This window comes from Scyliorhinus torazame, chromosome 7 (assembly GCF_047496885.1).
Source record: "Scyliorhinus torazame isolate Kashiwa2021f chromosome 7, sScyTor2.1, whole genome shotgun sequence".
Taxonomy (NCBI): Eukaryota; Metazoa; Chordata; class Chondrichthyes; order Carcharhiniformes; family Scyliorhinidae; genus Scyliorhinus; species Scyliorhinus torazame.
The window spans coordinates 167,885,388-167,904,590 of record NC_092713.1 but is presented as its reverse complement, the minus strand read 5'-3'; the positions used below and the strand labels follow the sequence as shown (position 1 = coordinate 167,904,590).

General features: G+C 47.2%; 1 protein-coding gene across 5 annotated transcripts in view; it reads left to right on the top strand.

The window, feature by feature from the left end:
* Positions 1-19,203, top strand: part of rabgap1l (RAB GTPase activating protein 1-like) — a 934,074-nt gene that overhangs the window by 865,235 nt on the left and 49,636 nt on the right. For all 5 annotated transcript variants that reach the window (XM_072511773.1, XM_072511772.1, XM_072511776.1 and 2 more), the window contains one exon: positions 8,811-8,903. In XM_072511773.1, the coding sequence (XP_072367874.1) occupies positions 8,811-8,903 (93 nt within the window). The remainder of the gene's footprint in view (positions 1-8,810; positions 8,904-19,203) is intronic.

The window sequence follows — 19,203 nt, the reverse complement described above, 5'->3', positions numbered from 1 at the left end:
GGGGGGGCCTGGGACAGTGGCAGAGGGAGAGGGAATGGGGGGGCCTGAGACAGTGGCAGAGGGAGAGGGAATGGGGGGGGTGGGGTCTGGGACAGTGGCAGAGGGAGAGGGGATGGGGATTCCTGGGAGAGTGGCAGAGGGGGATGGGGATGGGGGGGCCTGGGACAGTGGCCGAGGGAGAGGGAATGGGGGTGTCTGGGACAGTGGCAGAGGGAGAGGGAATGGGGGGTCTGGGACAGTGGCAGAGGGAGAGGGAATGGGGGGCCTGGGACAGTGGCAGAGGGAGAGGGAATGGGGGGGTCTGGGAGAGTGGCAGAGGGGGATGGGGGGCCTGGGACAGTAGCAGAGGGAGAGGGAATGGGGGTGTCTTTGAGAGTGGCAGAGGGAGAGGGAATGGGGGGTCTGGGACAGTGGCAGAGGGGGATGGGGATGGGGGGGCCGGGACAGTGTTGGAGGGAGAGGGAATGGGGGGGGCTGGACCGTGGCAGAGGGAGATGGGGATGGGGGCCTGGGACTGCGGGAAATGGGGATGGGGGGGCTGGGAGAGTGGCAGAGGTAGAGGGAATGGGGGGGGGGGGGGGGTCTGGGACAGCGGCAGAAGGAGAGGGGGATGGGGGGCCTGGGAGAGTGGCAGAGGGAGAGGGAATGGGGGGGCCTGGGACAGTGGCAGAGGGAGAGGGAATGGGGGGGCCTGGGACAGTGGCAGAGGGAGAGGGGATGGGGGGCCTGGGACAGTGGCAGAGGGAGAGGGAATGGGGGGTCTGGGACAGTGGCAGAGGGGGAGGGAATGGGGGGAGTCTGGGACAGTGGCAGAGGGGGATGGGGATGGGGGCCTGGGACAGCGGGAGAGGGGGATGGGGGGGCTGGGAGAGTGGCAGAGGTAGAGGGAATGGGGGGGGGGGTCTGGGACAGCGGCAGAAGGAGAGGGGGATGGGGGTGCCTGGGAGAGTGGCAGAGGGAGAGGGAATGGGGGGGCCTGGGACAGTGGCAGAGGGAGAGGGAATGGGGGGGCCTGGGAGAGAGGGAGAGGGAATGGGGGGGCCTGGGACAGTGGCAGAGGGAGAGGGAATGGGGGGCTCTGGGACAGTGGCAGAGGGAGAGGGAATGGGGGGGCCTGGGACAGTGGCAGAGGGAGAGGGAATGGGGCGTCTGGGACAGTGGCAGATGGGGATGGGGGGGGGGTCTGGGACAGTGGCAGAGGGAGAGGGAATGGGGGGGCCTGGGGGAGAGGGAGAGGGGTTGGGGAGCCTGGGACAGTGGCAGAGGGAATGGGGGGGGGGGACGTCTGGGACAGTGGCAGAGGGAGAGGGAATGGGTGGGCCTGGGACAGTGGCAGAGGGAGAGGGAATGGGGGGCCTGGGACAGCGGCAGAGGGGGATGGGGGGGCCGGGACAGTGTTAGAGGGAGAGGGAATGGGGAGGCTGGACCGTGGCAGAGGGAGATGGGGATGGGGGGCCTGGGACAGTGGCAGATGGGGATGGGGGCCTGGGACAGAGGGAGAGGGAATGGGGGGGGGGGTCTGGGACAGCGGCAGAGGGAGAGGGAATGGGGGTGCCTGGGGGAGTGGCAGAGGGGGATGGGGATCGGGGTGCCTGGGAGAGTGGCAGATAGGGATGGGGGGCGGGGGGGGGGGGGGGGAGAGGACACCAGGGTAATGGCTGAGGTGCGGATAGCGTCTGGACAGTGGCGGTGGGCGGGCAGCATGCGGGACAGTGGCTAAAGTGGGTTGGGGAGGCCTGGTGCTGTGGCTGTCAAAGGCAGTATATTATTACAAATTGGTCTTGAATCCCACCATTTGAGTCTAACTGGAGATCATAAACAGACCATCCCACCATGGTCGATATTGTACATGCCTTTATTCCTTTCCTCTTAAAATGTGTTGAAGCTCACTTGGTAACAGGGACCTGCTGATTTATTGCCCCCTCGTATCCCCTCAACTGAGATTTAGCTAATTTGACACTAAAGAGGGCTAGAAACAGGAAAGTAAGCCTGAATCTGAAACCCAGTCACTCAATGCTGTAACTAGCCAGCCAGAACAGCACCTAATGGCAATGTTTTGCGGAGATGGAGCCACTCGGCTTCTGCCCTGAATAGCTCAGTAGTGAGTCTTTAATCAGCGGCAGCAATGTAACTTCCCCTGGTTAGTATGGTCCACTATCTCTGCACCTGAACTTGTGAAATGTCTTGCAGTGAACAGCTTGTTGAATCATCTAAATTGGTTCTCTGTTTCAGACCAGGTGCTGGGTACGTGAATTTTGTGAGCTGCATCAAGGCATTGGCTTTGTCAGCTGTTTACAGAGCATTACAAACGCAGGGGGAAATGTGATCCATCTGTAAGAATTGATTTCTTAAATCCCCGATGGATTTGATTGCGAGTGCAGGTGTTGATGTGATCGTAGTCACAACTTTTGTTTTCAACCATGTGTATATGCAGACTCCTGTGTTTTTCAGTTAGGGGCTTAAGGAAAAAGTGCTAATCAGACACCGTGTTAAACCAGTAAGATTGAGTGAGGCATTAGTGATAATAACACCGAGTGACAGGCTGGATATTTCCCATCAGGAAATATTGTTTATATTGTGCATTGCAGGATGGCCCAAAGTGGTTTACAGCCAATGAAAATTGTTGCTTTGTTTTGTAGGCAAACATGATAGCCAGTTTGTACATAGTAAGACCCCACAAACAGCAACGTGATGAAGATCAGATGGAAGTGTCGTGTTGGGTGTTCTGATGCACAAATGATCCAACATGGCTGTAGATGGTACAACTCTGTTTTATTGCCTTAAACAATGACAACTACTAACTGCTGGCTGAGGTTCATGCTTCACCAGCTAACCTGTGGACCCAGCCCTATCACTATCTTGGTGAGGCTGTGAGCTCTGTGCTCTGAGCTATCCCCTGGTAGAATGAGCGGGAACTGTGGTGTTCCCTGTTTTATAGTGCGTGTGCTCTCACTGGTGATTGGCTGCAATGTTGTGTGTGTGTTGGTTGGTCCAACTACCTGTCCATCAGTGTGTGTGTGATTGCACCATGATATGCTGATGTGGATATCATGACAGGAAGCTTAATCCCAATGTTAGCTCCCAACTAAGAACCCTGCATGAAGCTGTAGTGGGACAGAAATTACTGCATTTTCCGAGAATATAAGAACCAGGAGTAGGCAATTCAGGGCTTCGAGCTTGCTCCACCATTCAATACAATCATGGCTGTTCTCATCTCAACCTCAACTCCACTTTCCTTTTTTTAAAGTGTATTCGCAGACATTAGTTCAGCCCACTTCCCCACCCTATCCCCATAACCCCACCTAACCTGCACGCCTTTGGACTGTGGGAGGAAACCAGAGCACCCAGATGAAACTCACACAAACATGGTGAGAAATTGGACTGTGGGAGGAAACCGGAGCACCCGGAGGAAACTCACGCAAACACTGGGAGAAAGTGCAAACTCCACACAGACAGTCAACCGAGGCTGGAATTGATCCCGGATCCTTGGCGCTGTGAGACAGCAGTGCGAACTGTGCCACCCCGCAACTCCACTTTCCTGCCCGTTCTCCATAACCATTCAACCCATTACTAATTAAAAATCTGTCTTTCTCCTCAAATTTACTCTATGTCCCAGCATCCATTGCACTCTGGAATAGTGAATTCCACAGATTCACGACCCTTTGAGAAGTAATTTCTCCTCATCTGGTTTTAAATTTGCTACCCCTTATCCTGAGACTATGACCTCTTGTTCTAGACTGGCCCACAAGAGGAAACATCCGCTCCACATCTGCTTTGTCACAATACCTTTTATCATGTACACTCAAATCAATCTCCTCTCATTCTTCTACACTCGAGAATATAGGTTTAAACTGCTCGATCTCTCTTCATGAGACAAATCCCTCATCTCTGGAATCAATCTAGTGAACCTCCTCTGAACTGCCTCTAATGCAACTACATCTTTCCTCAAATAAGGGGACCAAAACTACACCGTATTCAGATTGCGGTCTCACCAATGCCTTGTATAATTGCAGGAACGCGTCACAACTTTTGAACTCTATTCCTTTAGTCATAAATGCCGAAATTCCATTTGCCTTCCTTATTACCTGCTGTATCTGCATGCCAATTTTCTGCGATTCATGAACGAGGGCCCCCAGTTCCATCTGCAACAAAGCACTCTGAAGTTTCTCTCCATTGAGATAACAAGTTGCCTTTCCATACTTCCGCCCAAAATGGATAACCTCACCCTTATCCACTTAAGAGAAAGTGATATCTTTATAGTTTTCCTCTCAAAACCACCTGCATTAACCATCTTCTCATCCTTGGTGATTTCAACCTTAACTCTGGGGGTGGGGGGATAGAAAAATATTGAGCAGAGGAGCCAGGGTGGGGTGGGGAGGGAGAGGGTCAGGGTAAAGTGTGGGGGGCCTGCCCCCTCAAAGGCTCACACTGCTCCCAAGCAACCCTTGCTGCTCCTGAGCATACACACATGCAGCCGTGCACATCTGCTCGCGTGCACTCAGTCCCCCACCTGGACATAATCCTCTCCCCCTGGTGAGCTTCACAAGCATTTCAGAGGACTAATTTAAAATTAAGGAAACAGCAACTCATTGTTCGGTTATCCACAATCGAGGTTTCATGTCCACTATTTCTCCACAATTGAACTGATGAAGCTGCTATCTTTCTGCTATTACAGCTGAATATTACAGTTCAAATCTCTTAAGTCCAAAGGTCTTTTCCTGAAATAGTTAGTCATACGTGTTTCGTTTTCAATATTTCTAACAAAGCCAGGTCCAGCCAGAGACTGCAGCAATAACTGGATGCATTTGCATATTACCAGTGGGAACACAAAGACTTGTGACATAAAGCATGGCTGTTGGTAACAAATGGGCTCACCCCTTTCTTCGAGATCAGCCCCACTTGCCTCACTCCTTATCAGGGCAGCACGGTATCATTGTGGATAGCACAATTGCTTCACAGCTCCAGGGTCCCAGGTTCAATTCCGGCTTGGGCCACTGTCTGTGCGGAGTCTGCACATCCTCCCCGTGTGTGCGTGGGTTTCCTCCGGGTGCTCCGGTTTCCTCCCACAGTCCAAAGATGTGCGGGTTAGGTGGATTGGCCATGATAAATTGCCCTTCGTGTCCAAAATTGCCCTTAGTGTTGGGTGGGGTTACTGGGTTATGGGGATAGGGTGCAGGTGTTGAACATGGGTAGGGTGCTCTTTCCAAGAGCTGGTGCAGACTCGATGGGCCGGATGGCCTCCTTCTGCACTGTAAATTCTATGATATCCCTCCATCTTATCCCTGTCAAAACTGTGGCTCAGATGGTAGCATTTGTGTCGGAAGACCATGGGTTTCAGTCCCCATTCTGAAAACAGGAAAAATAAAATCGAGGCTGACACTTCCAGTGCAGTTCTGAGGGAGGGAGTGGTGCACTCTTGGAGGTGCTGGGTCTCAGATGAGACATTGAACCAGGCTTATCCAACCTTTTCACATTTTCAATTTTTTGCTCATTCAAGGAGCGGGTGAACAAAGTTTGGAAATATATGGTTTGGTGCAACGTTTGACATAAGCATTTTAAAAACATTTGAGGTAGGAAGAAAGGCAACGAGGGGCGTGCACGGTGGCGCAGTGGTTAGCACTGCTACCTCAGCACTGAGGACCCAAGTTCTATCCCGGCCCCGGGTCACTGTCCATGTGGAGTTTGCACATTCTCCCCGTGTTTGCATGGGTCTCGCCCCCACAACCCAAAGATGTGCAGGCTAGGTGGATTGGCTTTGCTAAATTGCCTGTTAATTGGAAAAAAACAGAATTGGGTACTCTAAATTTATATTTAAAAAGAGGAAGCAAGGCAACAATTTGCTGAGCAAAAAATGGTCAGAGCAACAAATTGATAATTTAAAAAAAATTATTAATTAATAAATATGACCATTAGTGTGCGTGTGTGTGTCTGGCTCACTCCTCATCCTGAGTGCTCACTCTCCCTCACGGCACACAACTCCTTCAGAATCTTACTGTATTTTGAACGCTTGCTCTGTGGGCTGGATATGGAGTCATGGTGGGATTGTAACCCGCGGGCTGTGGATTATCGTGCATTAAGCCATGCTGCCTTGAATGAATGGAAAGGATCCAACAACGAAGAAGAGCAGGGGAGTTCTCCCCTGTGTCCTGACCAGCATTTATCCCTCAATCCATTTCACAAAAATCAAATTATCTGCTCATTAACACATTGCAGTTTGTGGGATTTCACTTTGCACAAATTAGCCACTTGGTGTCCACTGAGTTATAACAGTGAGTAACTTCCAAACGAACTTCATTGTTGCAAAGTGCTTCAATGCCATCTGCTGGTCATGACGGCCGCTGTAGAATGTCTGCTCATCTGTCTTTCCCTTCACAGTCTGCATCTTAGACTTACCATGCATTCACCACTTCCCAGATAATTTATCACACAATTTTGTCATACCTTAAAAAGTTTCCACCTGACTCGTGTTATAATTTTGAAATCTAAAACAGAGTAGAGGAAACACTCAGCAACTCAATCCGTCTGTTACAGGAATCTGATAGTTATCATGTCAAAAAGACCACCCCAAAGGGGTGAATTGCTCTCTTTGGGGAGTTGAATGGCTTGAAGAGTGCGTAAGTGGAAAGCAGGGATTGGTCAAATGGCTGAGGGCATATTTCTCGTAAGACAATAAAAGGCTCAATGAGAGGAATTTGAGACATTTGCAAAACATAAGGGGGTTTGTTAGTGGTGTAGTTTGTGAGGTAGGTAGAAAAGCTTGGAGTCCTCTGTTGGACATCCTGATATGCTAACTTCCCTCTTCTTTCCATCGATAGACTGATCTGCTGAGTACTTCCAGAATTTTCTGCCATTTCATGCTTTTGTTTCTCTTTGTATTTGTTTGTTTATTGTCACATGTACCGAGGTACAGTGAAAAGTATTTTTCTGCGCGCAGTGTACATTCAGTACATGAAAAGAAAATACATAATAGGGCAACACAAGGTACACAATGTAAATACTTAGACACCGGCATCGGGTGGACCATACAGGAGTGTAGTATTAATCAGGTCAGTCCATAAGAGGGACGTTTACGAGTCTGGTAACAGTGGGGAAGAAGCTGTTTTTTAATCTATTTGTGCGTGTTCTCAGACTTTTGTATCTCCTGCCCAATGGAAGATGTTGGAAGAGTGAGTGAGCCGGGTGGGAGGGGTCATTGATTATGCTGCCCGCTTTCCCAAGGCAGCGGGAGGTGTAGATAGTCAATGAATGCGAGGCGGGTTTGTGTGATGGACTAGGTTGTGTTCACGAAGTTTCTTACGGTCTTGGGCCAAGAAGTTGCCATACCAGGCTGTGATGCAGCCAGATAGGATGCCTTTCTATGGTGCAGCTGTAAAAGTTGGTAAGTGTCAGTGTGGACATGCTGAATTTCCTTTGTTTCCTGAGGAAATATAGGCGCTGTTGTGATTTCTTGGTGGTAGCGTTCACGTGGGTGGACCAGGACAGATTTTTGGTGATGTACACAACTAGGAACTTGAAGCTGCCAACCATCTCCATCTCGGTTCCGTTGATGCAGACGGGGGTGTGTACAATACTTTGCTTCTTGAAGTCAATTACCAGCTTTTTAGTTTTGCTGGCATTGAAGGATAGATTGTTGTTGTTACACCGCTCCAGTAGGTTCTCTATCTCCCTCCAGTATTCTGAGTTTGAGATCCGACCCACTATGGTCGTGTCATCAGCAAACTTGTAGATGGAGTTGGAACCAAATTTTGCCGCGCAGTCGTGTGTGTACAGGGAGTACAGTAGGCGGCTAAGTACGCAGCCTTGCGGGGCCCCGGTATTGAGGACTATCGTGAAGGAGGTGTTGTTGTTTATTCTTACGGATTGTGGTCTATGGGTCAGGAAGTCGGGGATCCAGTTGCAGAGGGAGGAGGCAAGACCCAGATTTTGGAGCTTTTTCTCTCTAGTGTTCCCTAGTGTTTGGATCATTTACCTCTATCAGTTACCTCAATGTTCTTCAAAATTTCTGTTTGCTCATGCCAAAATCCCTTCTCTACCAAAGGAAACTATCCCTTCCTAAACCTTTCTTCGTAACCTACTTGTGACAATAAAAGATTATTATTATTAAAATCCTGTCTGCCAGAAATATCTTTCTCTACTCCTGTCCACTCTGAAAGGCAATAACAATTTTCTAATGACCATTGCTGCACATGATACACCAGATGGTGCCTTGCATAGAGAAAATAAAGTCCCCATTTCTTTTCATACCCAATCTAAATGGGTTAGCTTAAGAGGGTAGGTTACACAAACCTATCTTGATTACTAGAAGATTCAGTTGCGAACTAATTTAGATGTTTAAAATTATTGGAAGAGTTGCTAAGAAAGATAGAAACTATTTTTTCTTGAGGGGGAATGTTCAGAACAGCCTTAAAATTAGAGCTAGGCCATTAGTGGTGATGTCAGAAGGGCAGTAAGGGTTCTTCAGAACTAAGATGGGTACATGGAATTAAAATGCAGAGCAGCCACAATCTAATTGAATTTAGGAACAGAGGGGCTGAATGGCCTGTAGCTATTCCAATATTTGGTTTACTACTCACAACAGACCCTCACTGTAAGTAAGAAAGCTCCTTCACCCCTCATGGTTTTTGCTGCCTGTGGCCTGTGTAACAATACATAAATCTTTGATGAATGAGACTGACCAATTCAGGCTACCAGCATGCTGCAGCAACACTGACACCTGCAGGCTGAGCTTGGCATTGACATTCTCCAGACGTGGGAGACGGTGAGCGCTGTACAATTTCCACTAACACCCCTTTCTCTTTCAATCTCTCCAGGTGCCGACAAAAAAACTGAAAAAATACGAGAAGGAGTACCTAACAATGAGAGAGCAGCAAGCTCAGCAGGAAGATCCAATCGACAGATTTAAGGTAGGGGAAGAACGCTACCGGAATGAGGCTTCGCAAAGCTGTCTGGTAAAGATAACAGTGTTGTCAGTGCACTGATGCAAGGGGCTTGGAATTCCAAACACCAGTGATTGCGATTACAAAGTCTATGCGTCGAGAGTCTGTGTAATACAGATCACACCCTTCTCTCAGGTGAAGATATGTGAGGCTGTGGGGAAGGAGCTGAGTGGGAACATGATGAAGAGCAGAGTGCTGTTCTGCCAAATCTGGTGCAGCCCTTTGAGCTGGGCGCAACCTGCAGCCCATGAACAACAGAGGGAAAATAAATAGCTCTGGACTAGTTTCATTCACAATAGGGAGGTTGGAGAGGAATTTCCCAGACTTTTATTTCCCCTCACATTGGGCTTGGCATCTCTCCCAGGAGATCACATGGCCAGTCGATATATTGTGGTACACAAGGCACTTCACAATGTCAGAGATTGTGATGCACACGACACCCCATTAACATCCTGTATCCTCATCCCCTTTGAGTAGGTGAAAAAGGGAGTTTTGGCTAGCACTGCTGCCTCACACCACCAGGGACCTGGGTTTGATTCCGACCTTGGGTGACTGTCTGTGTGGAGTTTGCACATTCGCCCTGTGTCTGCGTGGGCTTCCTTCGGGTGCTCTGGTTTCCTCCCACAGTCCAAAGGTGTGCAGGTTAGGTGGGGTTACGAGGATAGGGCGGGGTGAGTGGACCTTGGGTACTGTGCTGTTTCGAAGGGTTGGTGCAGAGCCGATAGGCCAAATGGCTGCCTCTCGCACCATAGGGATTCTATGGATAGTTGTTACAGTCGAGGATATTTTTTAATTTGTTCGTCGTTGGCTAGGCTAACATTTGTTGCCCATCTCTAATTATGCACTTCCGATCACCATGACACAGGGTGTGCAGAAAGCCCAGGGACTAGATCACATCAATAGTAACAGTCTGTTTTATCTGATCCTGAGCACTGAGTGTAAATTCAATCTAAATCTGAGGAAGGACCTATAACACGTGGGTGGCCAGTCTATGGAACAGGCTTCCTGGAGAAAGTAGGCAATATTGATTTATTCAAATGTAAGTGAGTTTTCTTTTGGAAGGTAATTTGAGACTTGATGTGATAGAGTCATTGGATGTTTACATTTTCCCCAAAAAACACATGATGAGTGTGTTATGTAACACTGGCATAAAGGAAAAAAGAAAGGACTGTATTCCTAAAACACCTTTTTATAGTCACCACGTGTCCTGGACCGCTTACAACCGGTTAAGCACTTTCCAAAGCGCAGCCACTGCATTTTGGGAAACACAGCAGTGAATTTGTCAGAAGATAAGTCTATTTGTATATTTAGAATCAGCAAGGCAGGCAGCATCTAACAATAATCTCAGTGTCACAAGTAGGCTTACATTAACACTGCAATGAAGTTACTGTGAAAAGCCCCTAGTCACCACATTCCGGCCCCTGTTCGGGTACACTGAGGGAGAATTCAGAATATCCAATTCACCTAACAAGCACGTCTTTCGGGACTTGGGGGAGGAAACCCACGTAGATACGGGAGAATGTACTGTGGAGGGAGAAACAGAGTTCAACTTTTGTTGAAACGTCATTGGGCTAAAACTTTAACTCTATTTTTCTCTCCACAGATGCTGTCTGATCTGGCAAATAGTTGCAGCATTCCCTGCTCTTATTTCAGATTTGCAGTATTTTGCTTTTGTATCTGTTTAAACAACATTTGTCATTGGCCAGGACACTGGGGCAAACTTCCCTATTCTTAAACAATCACAGAACACTATTTCTTTTTTAAAAATAAATTTAAAGTACCCAATTCATTATTTTCCAATTAAGGGGCAATTTAACGTGATCAATCCATCTACACTGCACATATTTGGGTTGTGGGGGTGAAACCCATGCAAACACGGGGACAATGTGCAAACTCCACACGGACAGTGACCCAGAGCCGGGATAGAACCTGGGACACAGCGCGTGATGCAGCAGTGCTAACCACTGCGCCACCGTGTTGCCCCAGAGCACTATTTCTACCTCTGTCTGAGAGGGCGGATGGTTCTATATTTCATCCAGCACCTTTGACTGTGTCAGCCTAGATGTAGTGCTCAAGTCTCTGGAGTGGGTTTGATGCCTTCTGGCTCTGTGGAAGCTGCTGCCCACTAAGACAATGCTATCTGTGCTGCATCTTGTATGATTAGAACAGTGGTTCCCATCTTCTAAACATCCCCCCCCCCCCCCCCCCCCCGTCCAGTGTGCCACGATGAAAGATTCAAAATTCATGTAATTAAACTAAAACTCATCTTCGTCTTTAGCTCAGTGGTTGGCATCTCCAAAACCCAACAAATCTTGGGGATCCTGCGCATGCGCAGGCTGGGAAAGAGCCGCACGTGCATGGTTTGGATTTTTTTTTGTTGGTCAGGCCCATGCGTGGAGCTGAAGGCAAAGGTCCCATTGTTCCTGCACCAAAAGCAAAAACTCAAAAAGGGGGCAAAAATCCTGGAAGAAGGGAGAGAGAGACAGGAAGAAGTAAAAAAAAATGAGAGGACAGAGAGCAGTTAAAATTAAAGTTCCCAGTTAGGGAGGAAGACAGAGAAAACAGGAGGTGTGTTCAGTTTTCTTTGTGTATAGAGACGTGACACAACAAAAGTTGGAAACCACCAGGTTAGAAATTGGAGGGAATGAATATGTTTTAATTTGTTCTTCGATGTGAGCATCACCGGCAAGATCAGCATGTATTGCCTATCTGTTATTGTCCTTCCCAAAAATGAATAATCATTGAAGGATTTATTCCCTCTCATGTACCCAATCATCTTCAGTGCAGTTCTATTTGTGATTTCTAAACTCACTGTGGAAGTGTTGAGCATGGCACAATCCTTGTAGTCAATGTAGGTTTCTTCATGAAAACCAGTTGGGATTTGTTTTAATGGGACTGATTCTTCCACACTTTCCCACCTCTCATCCTGATCTGGTTAATCCTTCCCATTTCCTTCTCTTCTTTCAGTTCATTTCATTTCAGTAAAGCCTCTGACACTTCACGGATGTGTACTTGAAACTCGCCTTCCACTCAAAGAAATAGAGAAGCTCCCATCGGTTAAGTAGGAGGAAGACTACTATTGGCTGCAATCCTGGACTATAAGCACCTGTTTCTTGTTCAAAGGATTCCTTGTAATCTGTCAGCATGCATCCTGGCCTGAGCCATTGGAAGGAAGTACCCAGGGCGCGGGTTAACATGATGCGAACAGCCGCAAAGTTGAAGCTAGTGTTGTGTTGAATGTACATTTTGACCTGCTCATTGCTGTCCTTTACATGGTAATGATGAAAGACTCTTGTTTGGACAGCCTTTATCACCTGATGATATTCAAAAATATTTTGTTGGAGTTCGACAGTACTAGTTTGTAGGTCCTACAAACAGCAGATGAATGATTGGACCCCATCAGTTTCCTTTTTAATATGACATTGGTTGAATGTTGGCCAGGATATGGGGAAACCTCCCCTGCTTTATTTTGAATGGAATCTTTCATATCCACCTGAGAAAGCAGGTGGCGCCTCAGTTTATCAATGCGGAAAATAGTGCCTAACAATCCAAGTCCATCCAATCTCTCTTTATAACAAAAACTCTCCAGCCCAGGCAACATCCTGGTAAATCTCCTCTGCATCCTTTCCAGTGCTATCACATCCCTCCTACTAGAGTACCCAATTCATTTTTTTCAATTAAGGGGCAATTTAGCGTGGCCAATCCACCTACCCTGCACATCTTTGGGTTGTGGGGGCGAAGCCCACGCAAACACGGGGAGAATGTGCAAACTCCACACGGACTGTAACCCAGAGCCGGGATTGAACCTGGGACCTCGGTGCCCTGAGGCTGCAGGGCTAACCCACTGCGCCACCGAGCGGCCCCTTCACAACCCTCCTATAATGTGGATTCCAAAACTGCACACAATAATCTAGCTGTGGCCAAACCAACATTTTATACAGTTCCAGCATAACCTCCCTGCTCCTAAACTCTGTGCCTCGGCTAATAAAATAAAGTATACAATCGGCCTTTTTTTACCTGTTGTAAAAAATGTTTTTAAGCACCCAATTCATTTTCTTTCCCATAAAAGGGCAATTTAGCGTGGCCAATCCACCTACCCTACACATCTTTGGGTTGTGAGTGTTCTACGTTTTAGTTACCGTTGTATGAAGTTCTGTTCCTTTTCACCAAAACACCATTTATTTCACTTCCACAGCCTCTGCTCAAAACTCTAACACACCACCTGACACAAGGGCCACCTGAAGCCCCTTTACATATCAGTGTCAATCATTGGATACTTAACATAAATGAGACAACTAATTGCCCTGTCTCTTAATGCATTACTTAACTCTTAACCCATTACTTAACAGTCTCCCCTTCCTTGGAGAAAAAAATAATTAGGTGAAAACAAAATTTAAAGAAACTCAAAAACACACACGCAATTTCCCCCCCTTTAAAAAATTTTTTAAAAAAAATAAATAAATCTCAGAAACAGGCATTAACATTAACAATATCCAAAAGTTAAATTTCTGTCAAAATCTGAGATATATAAAAGGCCATATCCACTGCCTCTACAAAGCTTAACGTCTCAGCAATGTTGCTAACTTTTGGTTGGTTCTTAATTTGGCTCTATTTAATCACGTTTGCTCAAGAGTCGTCAGGTATCTTTCGACACCGCCACAAGGTTCAGAACCGAATACTGATCAATGACTCGATACACCAGTTAGTAAGTTCAAAAGCAATGCTCATTTATTTACACACAGTCAAATCTACTCGTGCATAAACTCTACAAACTAAACTACCACTATTACTAAAGCTTTGGGCGCCCACTCAGTCAGAGGAACAATGGCCGTTGCTCGGCTCTGAGGCTGCTGGGTTGAGCTGTTTACAGGGTAGCAATTAGGAGCGTCTATCTCGTACGGTGCGTTGACTTTGTAACTTACTTGGTCTGCTGTAGCTGCTAGGCTGCTCTCTCTCTTCGTTGAGAGCCAAAGCCAAAGGAGGGCATTCTCCCTTGGGGGATACCATTTATACCCAAAAGGGCTTTGCGCTCTTTTGGGCGGGCCTTGAACTTGGCCTCAACTAATTGGGTCTTTCCCAATCATCGGTATTGATTTTCCTCCAATAGAGGGGTGGTTCCCTGATCACTGGGCGTGTCCTGGTGACTGTCAGTCTGCTTTGTCTTAGCTTCTTCTGGCGCCGGGGAGTCTGTCCTAACATTACGTATCTAAATGTTTCCCTTTTGTCCCCGGAGATGGCTCATTAGTATGTAAATTGTTTGGTAGTTTCTGTCCTGTCTGAGCGTTTAAGGTTCTAATCAACAGGCAGGGCTTGCACCTGCTTGTTTCTTAGCATTGTCCAATTTTCCCTGCAGTCTTTGCAAGTGTCCATTTTGTAATTGGGACGTGGCCATCCCAGATGGCTACAGCAGCCAAAGTGCTTTCGACCACTTTCCTTATTTTCTTTGTTTCCCACACAAGAGGACAACATTTACCATTGTTCCCCAAGAGGAAAATTATAAAACCTCCTGTGCTTGATTTGCACAGGACGCATCACTATAAACTATGAATTTCAAGTGCCTACGGTCACCTAAAACCAGGAACCTCAAAACACACTCCTGCATTTTTAGTTTGGCCAAACGCTTTATTTGCTCTTATTATGTCTTCCACTTTGGGATCATTCATTTTTGTACTCAACTCTAAGACATCAAAACTCACGTCCGGTCTAGTCTGTCTACCTAACCAATTCAGTTGCCCAATTAAACTTTGCTCTTTTTCCATCTTTGAAACGTTATATCTTTTTGTGAAAACCCGGCCACAACTAATTGCTATTGGGGTGATGCTTTCCAAATAAGATTGCTGATGTAAAGTTGCCCTAACTTAGTCTGTCCGATTTCCAGTCCAATATATTTAAATGCACCGGAAGCCTGACTTCCGACCCTGAATTCTTTCCTCAAACCAGAGGTTACAATAGCTTCAAAATCACTAGTCCCACCCCACAAAAATTATTTGACATGCATCATAAAGATGCCAGAAAGGTTCCCTTTATAGTGTCAGTAAATCACTACCGGATCTACTTTCAACTGGTAACAGCCTAACTTTAACAAAACTGACTTTACCGAAAAATACCAGACTCTAGACGCATCATTTAATCCATATACACATTTGTTCAACTTCCAGAATACCCCGTCTGTGCTAGCTGCTTCTTTAGGAGGACAGAGAAAAATGTCTCTCTGAAGCTGATGCCCCTGCAAGAAGGCAGCTTTCATATCTTTAGATTTGCATTCCCATGTCTTTGTGGCTAAAAGAAGATCTTTAAAATTAACCTTTCCTGCTGTAGGTGAATCTACCCTTAAATCCTGATCTTCTAAGCTTTCTTCAAATCCCCTTGCCACAAGCCTGGCCTTTGCCTTATAAGTTCCATCCGGAAGAACCTTTTCCGTGCAAATCCATCTGTGGGACAGAGCTCTTTGTCCCCTATCCGGTACTTCCGTGTATACCCCAAATTCACTCCAACTGTGCAGTTCTTGCTGTTTAGCATCTTTGATAACATTTCATATAATTTATTGGAAGCTACCAAAATCTCACGTGCATGTGGGCTTCTACTCCTATTAGTATTCGTAGTCTTACTCGTGTTCCGAGACCTTGATAAACTACGTCCCCTCTCCCGCCTGGTAACTTGTTCTATACTGCTACTGCTTGATCTTTCCTATCTGCTGTGGGATTTCCTTTCAAAATTTTCGACATTTTCCTGCGGACCTGTTCACTAACCAATGTACTATCTGAACTGGCATTGCGTTTCTGTGACCTCCATTTTTGAACTTCGTGTTCCCAATCGCTTGTCTTAACTCCCTCCCCTGAATTCTGTACATTCAACCAATGTTTATACTTTCCAGTGGCCTTCCCTGCTCTAATAACAGTTGCATCCTTCCATTGACTAGATCCTTCAGGCAAGTATTTTGGTAGTTGTCCTTTTGGAAAAATGGCCTTATCCAAGATCTTAAGGTCCACAGCCACAATGTCGTTGAAATCCCTGGCCAAAGGTAGGGATACTATCGGTCGTGCTGGTGTCCTTCTGTACTTCCTACAAACTTCACAGCAAACACTAACCTGTTCTATCAGTTTAGTATAGTCTTCATCCCTTACCCCTGCATCCTTCAATACATTTTTCAGCCTTCGAGGAAACGGATGTGCAAATTGCTTATGCAGTTTTAATACAACAAGCTTTTTTTTTATCAGCTAAAGTCCCATTTTCAACTGCCATCAACACATCCTGAACCATTCTACTTGAAATATTATTTTTCAGTAATGGAATACAATAGTGTCCCGACTGTGTAAATTGTAAGTCCACCGTCTTTCAAAAAACTGTTGCCTTATTCTGTTCCATATCCAGTTGCATGTGTGCTTTCTTCATCGACGGTCTGTTCAGAAGCAAAGGTATCTCACTTGATACAACATCCGTGCTAATGAAATGATTCACTCCGGCAATATTGCAAGGGATCACCACTCTTTTCAGCGACTTCAAAGTATTATCATCCCCAACCCTGAAACTTGTGGAACTTTCAAATTCCTTAACCTGGTTACGACTTTCAGCATTCAAGGAGTCCAGGTAACATTTTAACCAGTCAATTCCACACACAGTAGATGTGCAGCCACTGTCCAATACAGCACAATTGAAGGATTCTGCAACCAACACCCTCATTACTGGCGTGAAACTGCTTGTTAATAGGACAATGTCTTCTCTCTGAACACTCTTTTTCCTCTTCTGACTCTTCCCTGTCATGTGTCGCTTCAAACACTCTATTACAACGTTTTGGACAGTTGAAGACATAATGGTTTTGAGAGTCACATCGAAAACATCGATTTATCATACCCCGGGCATTTCTGGGGTTCATCTTCCCACTGTTAAGTTCTAACTGGCTTTCTGTCTTCATAATTTCCTTGTCTCGATCTCCTTCTATAGCCTTGGGCCCTGATCGTAGCCGTACAATTTTGCCATCCTGTTAGTAGTGTATCTTCCATATTCTGCTTTATAGCAGACTGTCCTATTTGAGTCTTCAGAGCCATCGGAATCGAATGTTTCCCCAGAAGTTTCTATAAAGCTTTTGTCATCTGATCGAATAAAGTATCCTCATCCGTAAACTGAACTCCTGTCAAAACCAGGAGCCTATCCATGTTGCTCACTCTAACACAGTCAAGTAATTTAAAGGCCAACATAGACTGTGGAAATTCCAGGTTGTGTTTCGGCAGCCTTTTATATAGTCTGTCAAATTCTACTATATAGTCTTCCATGGAGAATTCCTCTATTTTCCGGAACTTATCAAATTCCGACCATGCTTCATATGCACTTTAAAAAAATAAAAAAAATTTTTTTTATTAAAGTTTTCATAAAATATCAATAACAAAATGAAAAAAGAACCCAACAGGGTTAAGTATAAAACACAGTCTAGAAAAGCAACCCTCCATACCCCCCCTCGCCCCGTACATAAATAATAAATTAACATTAACACCCCGACTTAACACAACAGGTATATACACCCCCTCAGACCCTTCAGTGTAAATAACAAAAACAAAAATAAAGTAAACCCCCCCCCCCGAGTTGCTGCTGCCATTGACCAATGTCTACCGTTCTGCCAGGAAGTCTAAGAACGGTTGCCATCGCCCAATGAACCCTTGTACCGACCCTCTCAAGGCGTATTTCACCCTCTCCAATTTACTAAACCCTGCCATACTGCTGATCCAGGATTCCACGCTTGGGGGCCTCGCATCCTTCCACTGAAGAAGAATCCTTCGCCGGGCTACCAGGGACGCAAAGGCCAGAATTCCGGCCTCTTTCGCCTCCTGCACTCCCGGCTCCTCTGCCACCCCAAATATTGCGAGCCCCCAGCCCGGTTTAACCCTGGATCCTACCACCCTCGACACTGTCCTCGCTACGCCCTTCCAAAATTCCTCCAGCGCTGGGCATACCCAGAACATATGGGTGTGATTTGCTGGGCTCCCTGAACACCTAACACCTGTCCTCACCCCCAAAAAACCGGCTCATCCTTGTCCCGGTCATGTGTGCCCTGTGCAGCACCTTAAACTGTATGAGGCTGAACGTCGTGCACGATGAGGAAGAGTTCACCCTCCCTAGGGCATCTGCCCAAGTCCCTTCCTCAATTTCCTCTCCCAACTCCTCCTCCCACTTACCTTTCACCTCCACCACCAAGGCCTCCTCATCCTCCTGCATCACCTGGTAAGTTTCCGAGATCTTCCCCACTCCCACCCACCCCCCCCGAGAGCACCCTGTCCTGTACTGTGTGCGGCAGTAGCCTCGGGAATTCCACCACCTGCCGTCTGGCAAACGCCCTTACCTGTAAGTACCTGAAGGTGTTCCCGGGGGGAGCCCGTACTTCTCCTCCAGCTTGCCCAGGCTCGCGAACTTCCCGTCCACAAACAGGTCCCCCAACTTTCGTATCCCTGCCCTGTGCCACCCCAAAAACCCTCCACCTGTTCTCCCTGGGGCGAACCGGTGGTTCCCCCGTATTGGGGTCCACGCCGAGGCCCCAACTTCCCCCCCATGCCGCCTCCACTGCCCCCAAATTTTGAGGGCAGCCGCCACCACCGGACTCGTGGTATACCTCCTTGGAGGGAGCGGCAGTGACGCCGCTGCCAGCGCCCCCAGACTCGTACCCACACAAGACGCCATCTCCAACCTCTTCCATGCAGCCCCCTCCCCCTCCATCACCCACATGCGCACCATCGTCGCATTGGCAGCCCAGTAGTACCCAGAGAGGTTGGGCAGCGCCAGTCCCCCCCATATCTCTACAGGAACACCCTTCTCCCCTTCTCACCCTCGGAGTCCCTCGCGCCCATACAAACCCCATTATACTCCTGTTAACCCGCCTAAAAACAACTAATTGCAATGTCTCTTAATGCATTACTTAATTCTTAACCCATTACTTAACAGTGGGGGTGAGACTCACACAGACATGGGGAGAATGTGCAAACTCCACATGGACAGTGACCCGGGATTGAACCCTGGTCCTCAGGCCGTGAGGCAGCAGTGCTAACCACTGCATCACTGTGCCACCCCACAATAAGCGTTCTTAACTACTGTACCTGCTCTGCTACCTTAAGGGACCGGTGTACATGCATACCAAGATCCCTCTGATCCTCGGTGCTTCCCAGATTCCTGCCGTTTATCATGTATTCCCGAGCCTTGTTTGTCCTGCCCAAGTGCATCACCTCACTCTTATCCAGATTGAACTCGATTTGCCGCCAATCAACCCATCTGACCAGCCTGTCTA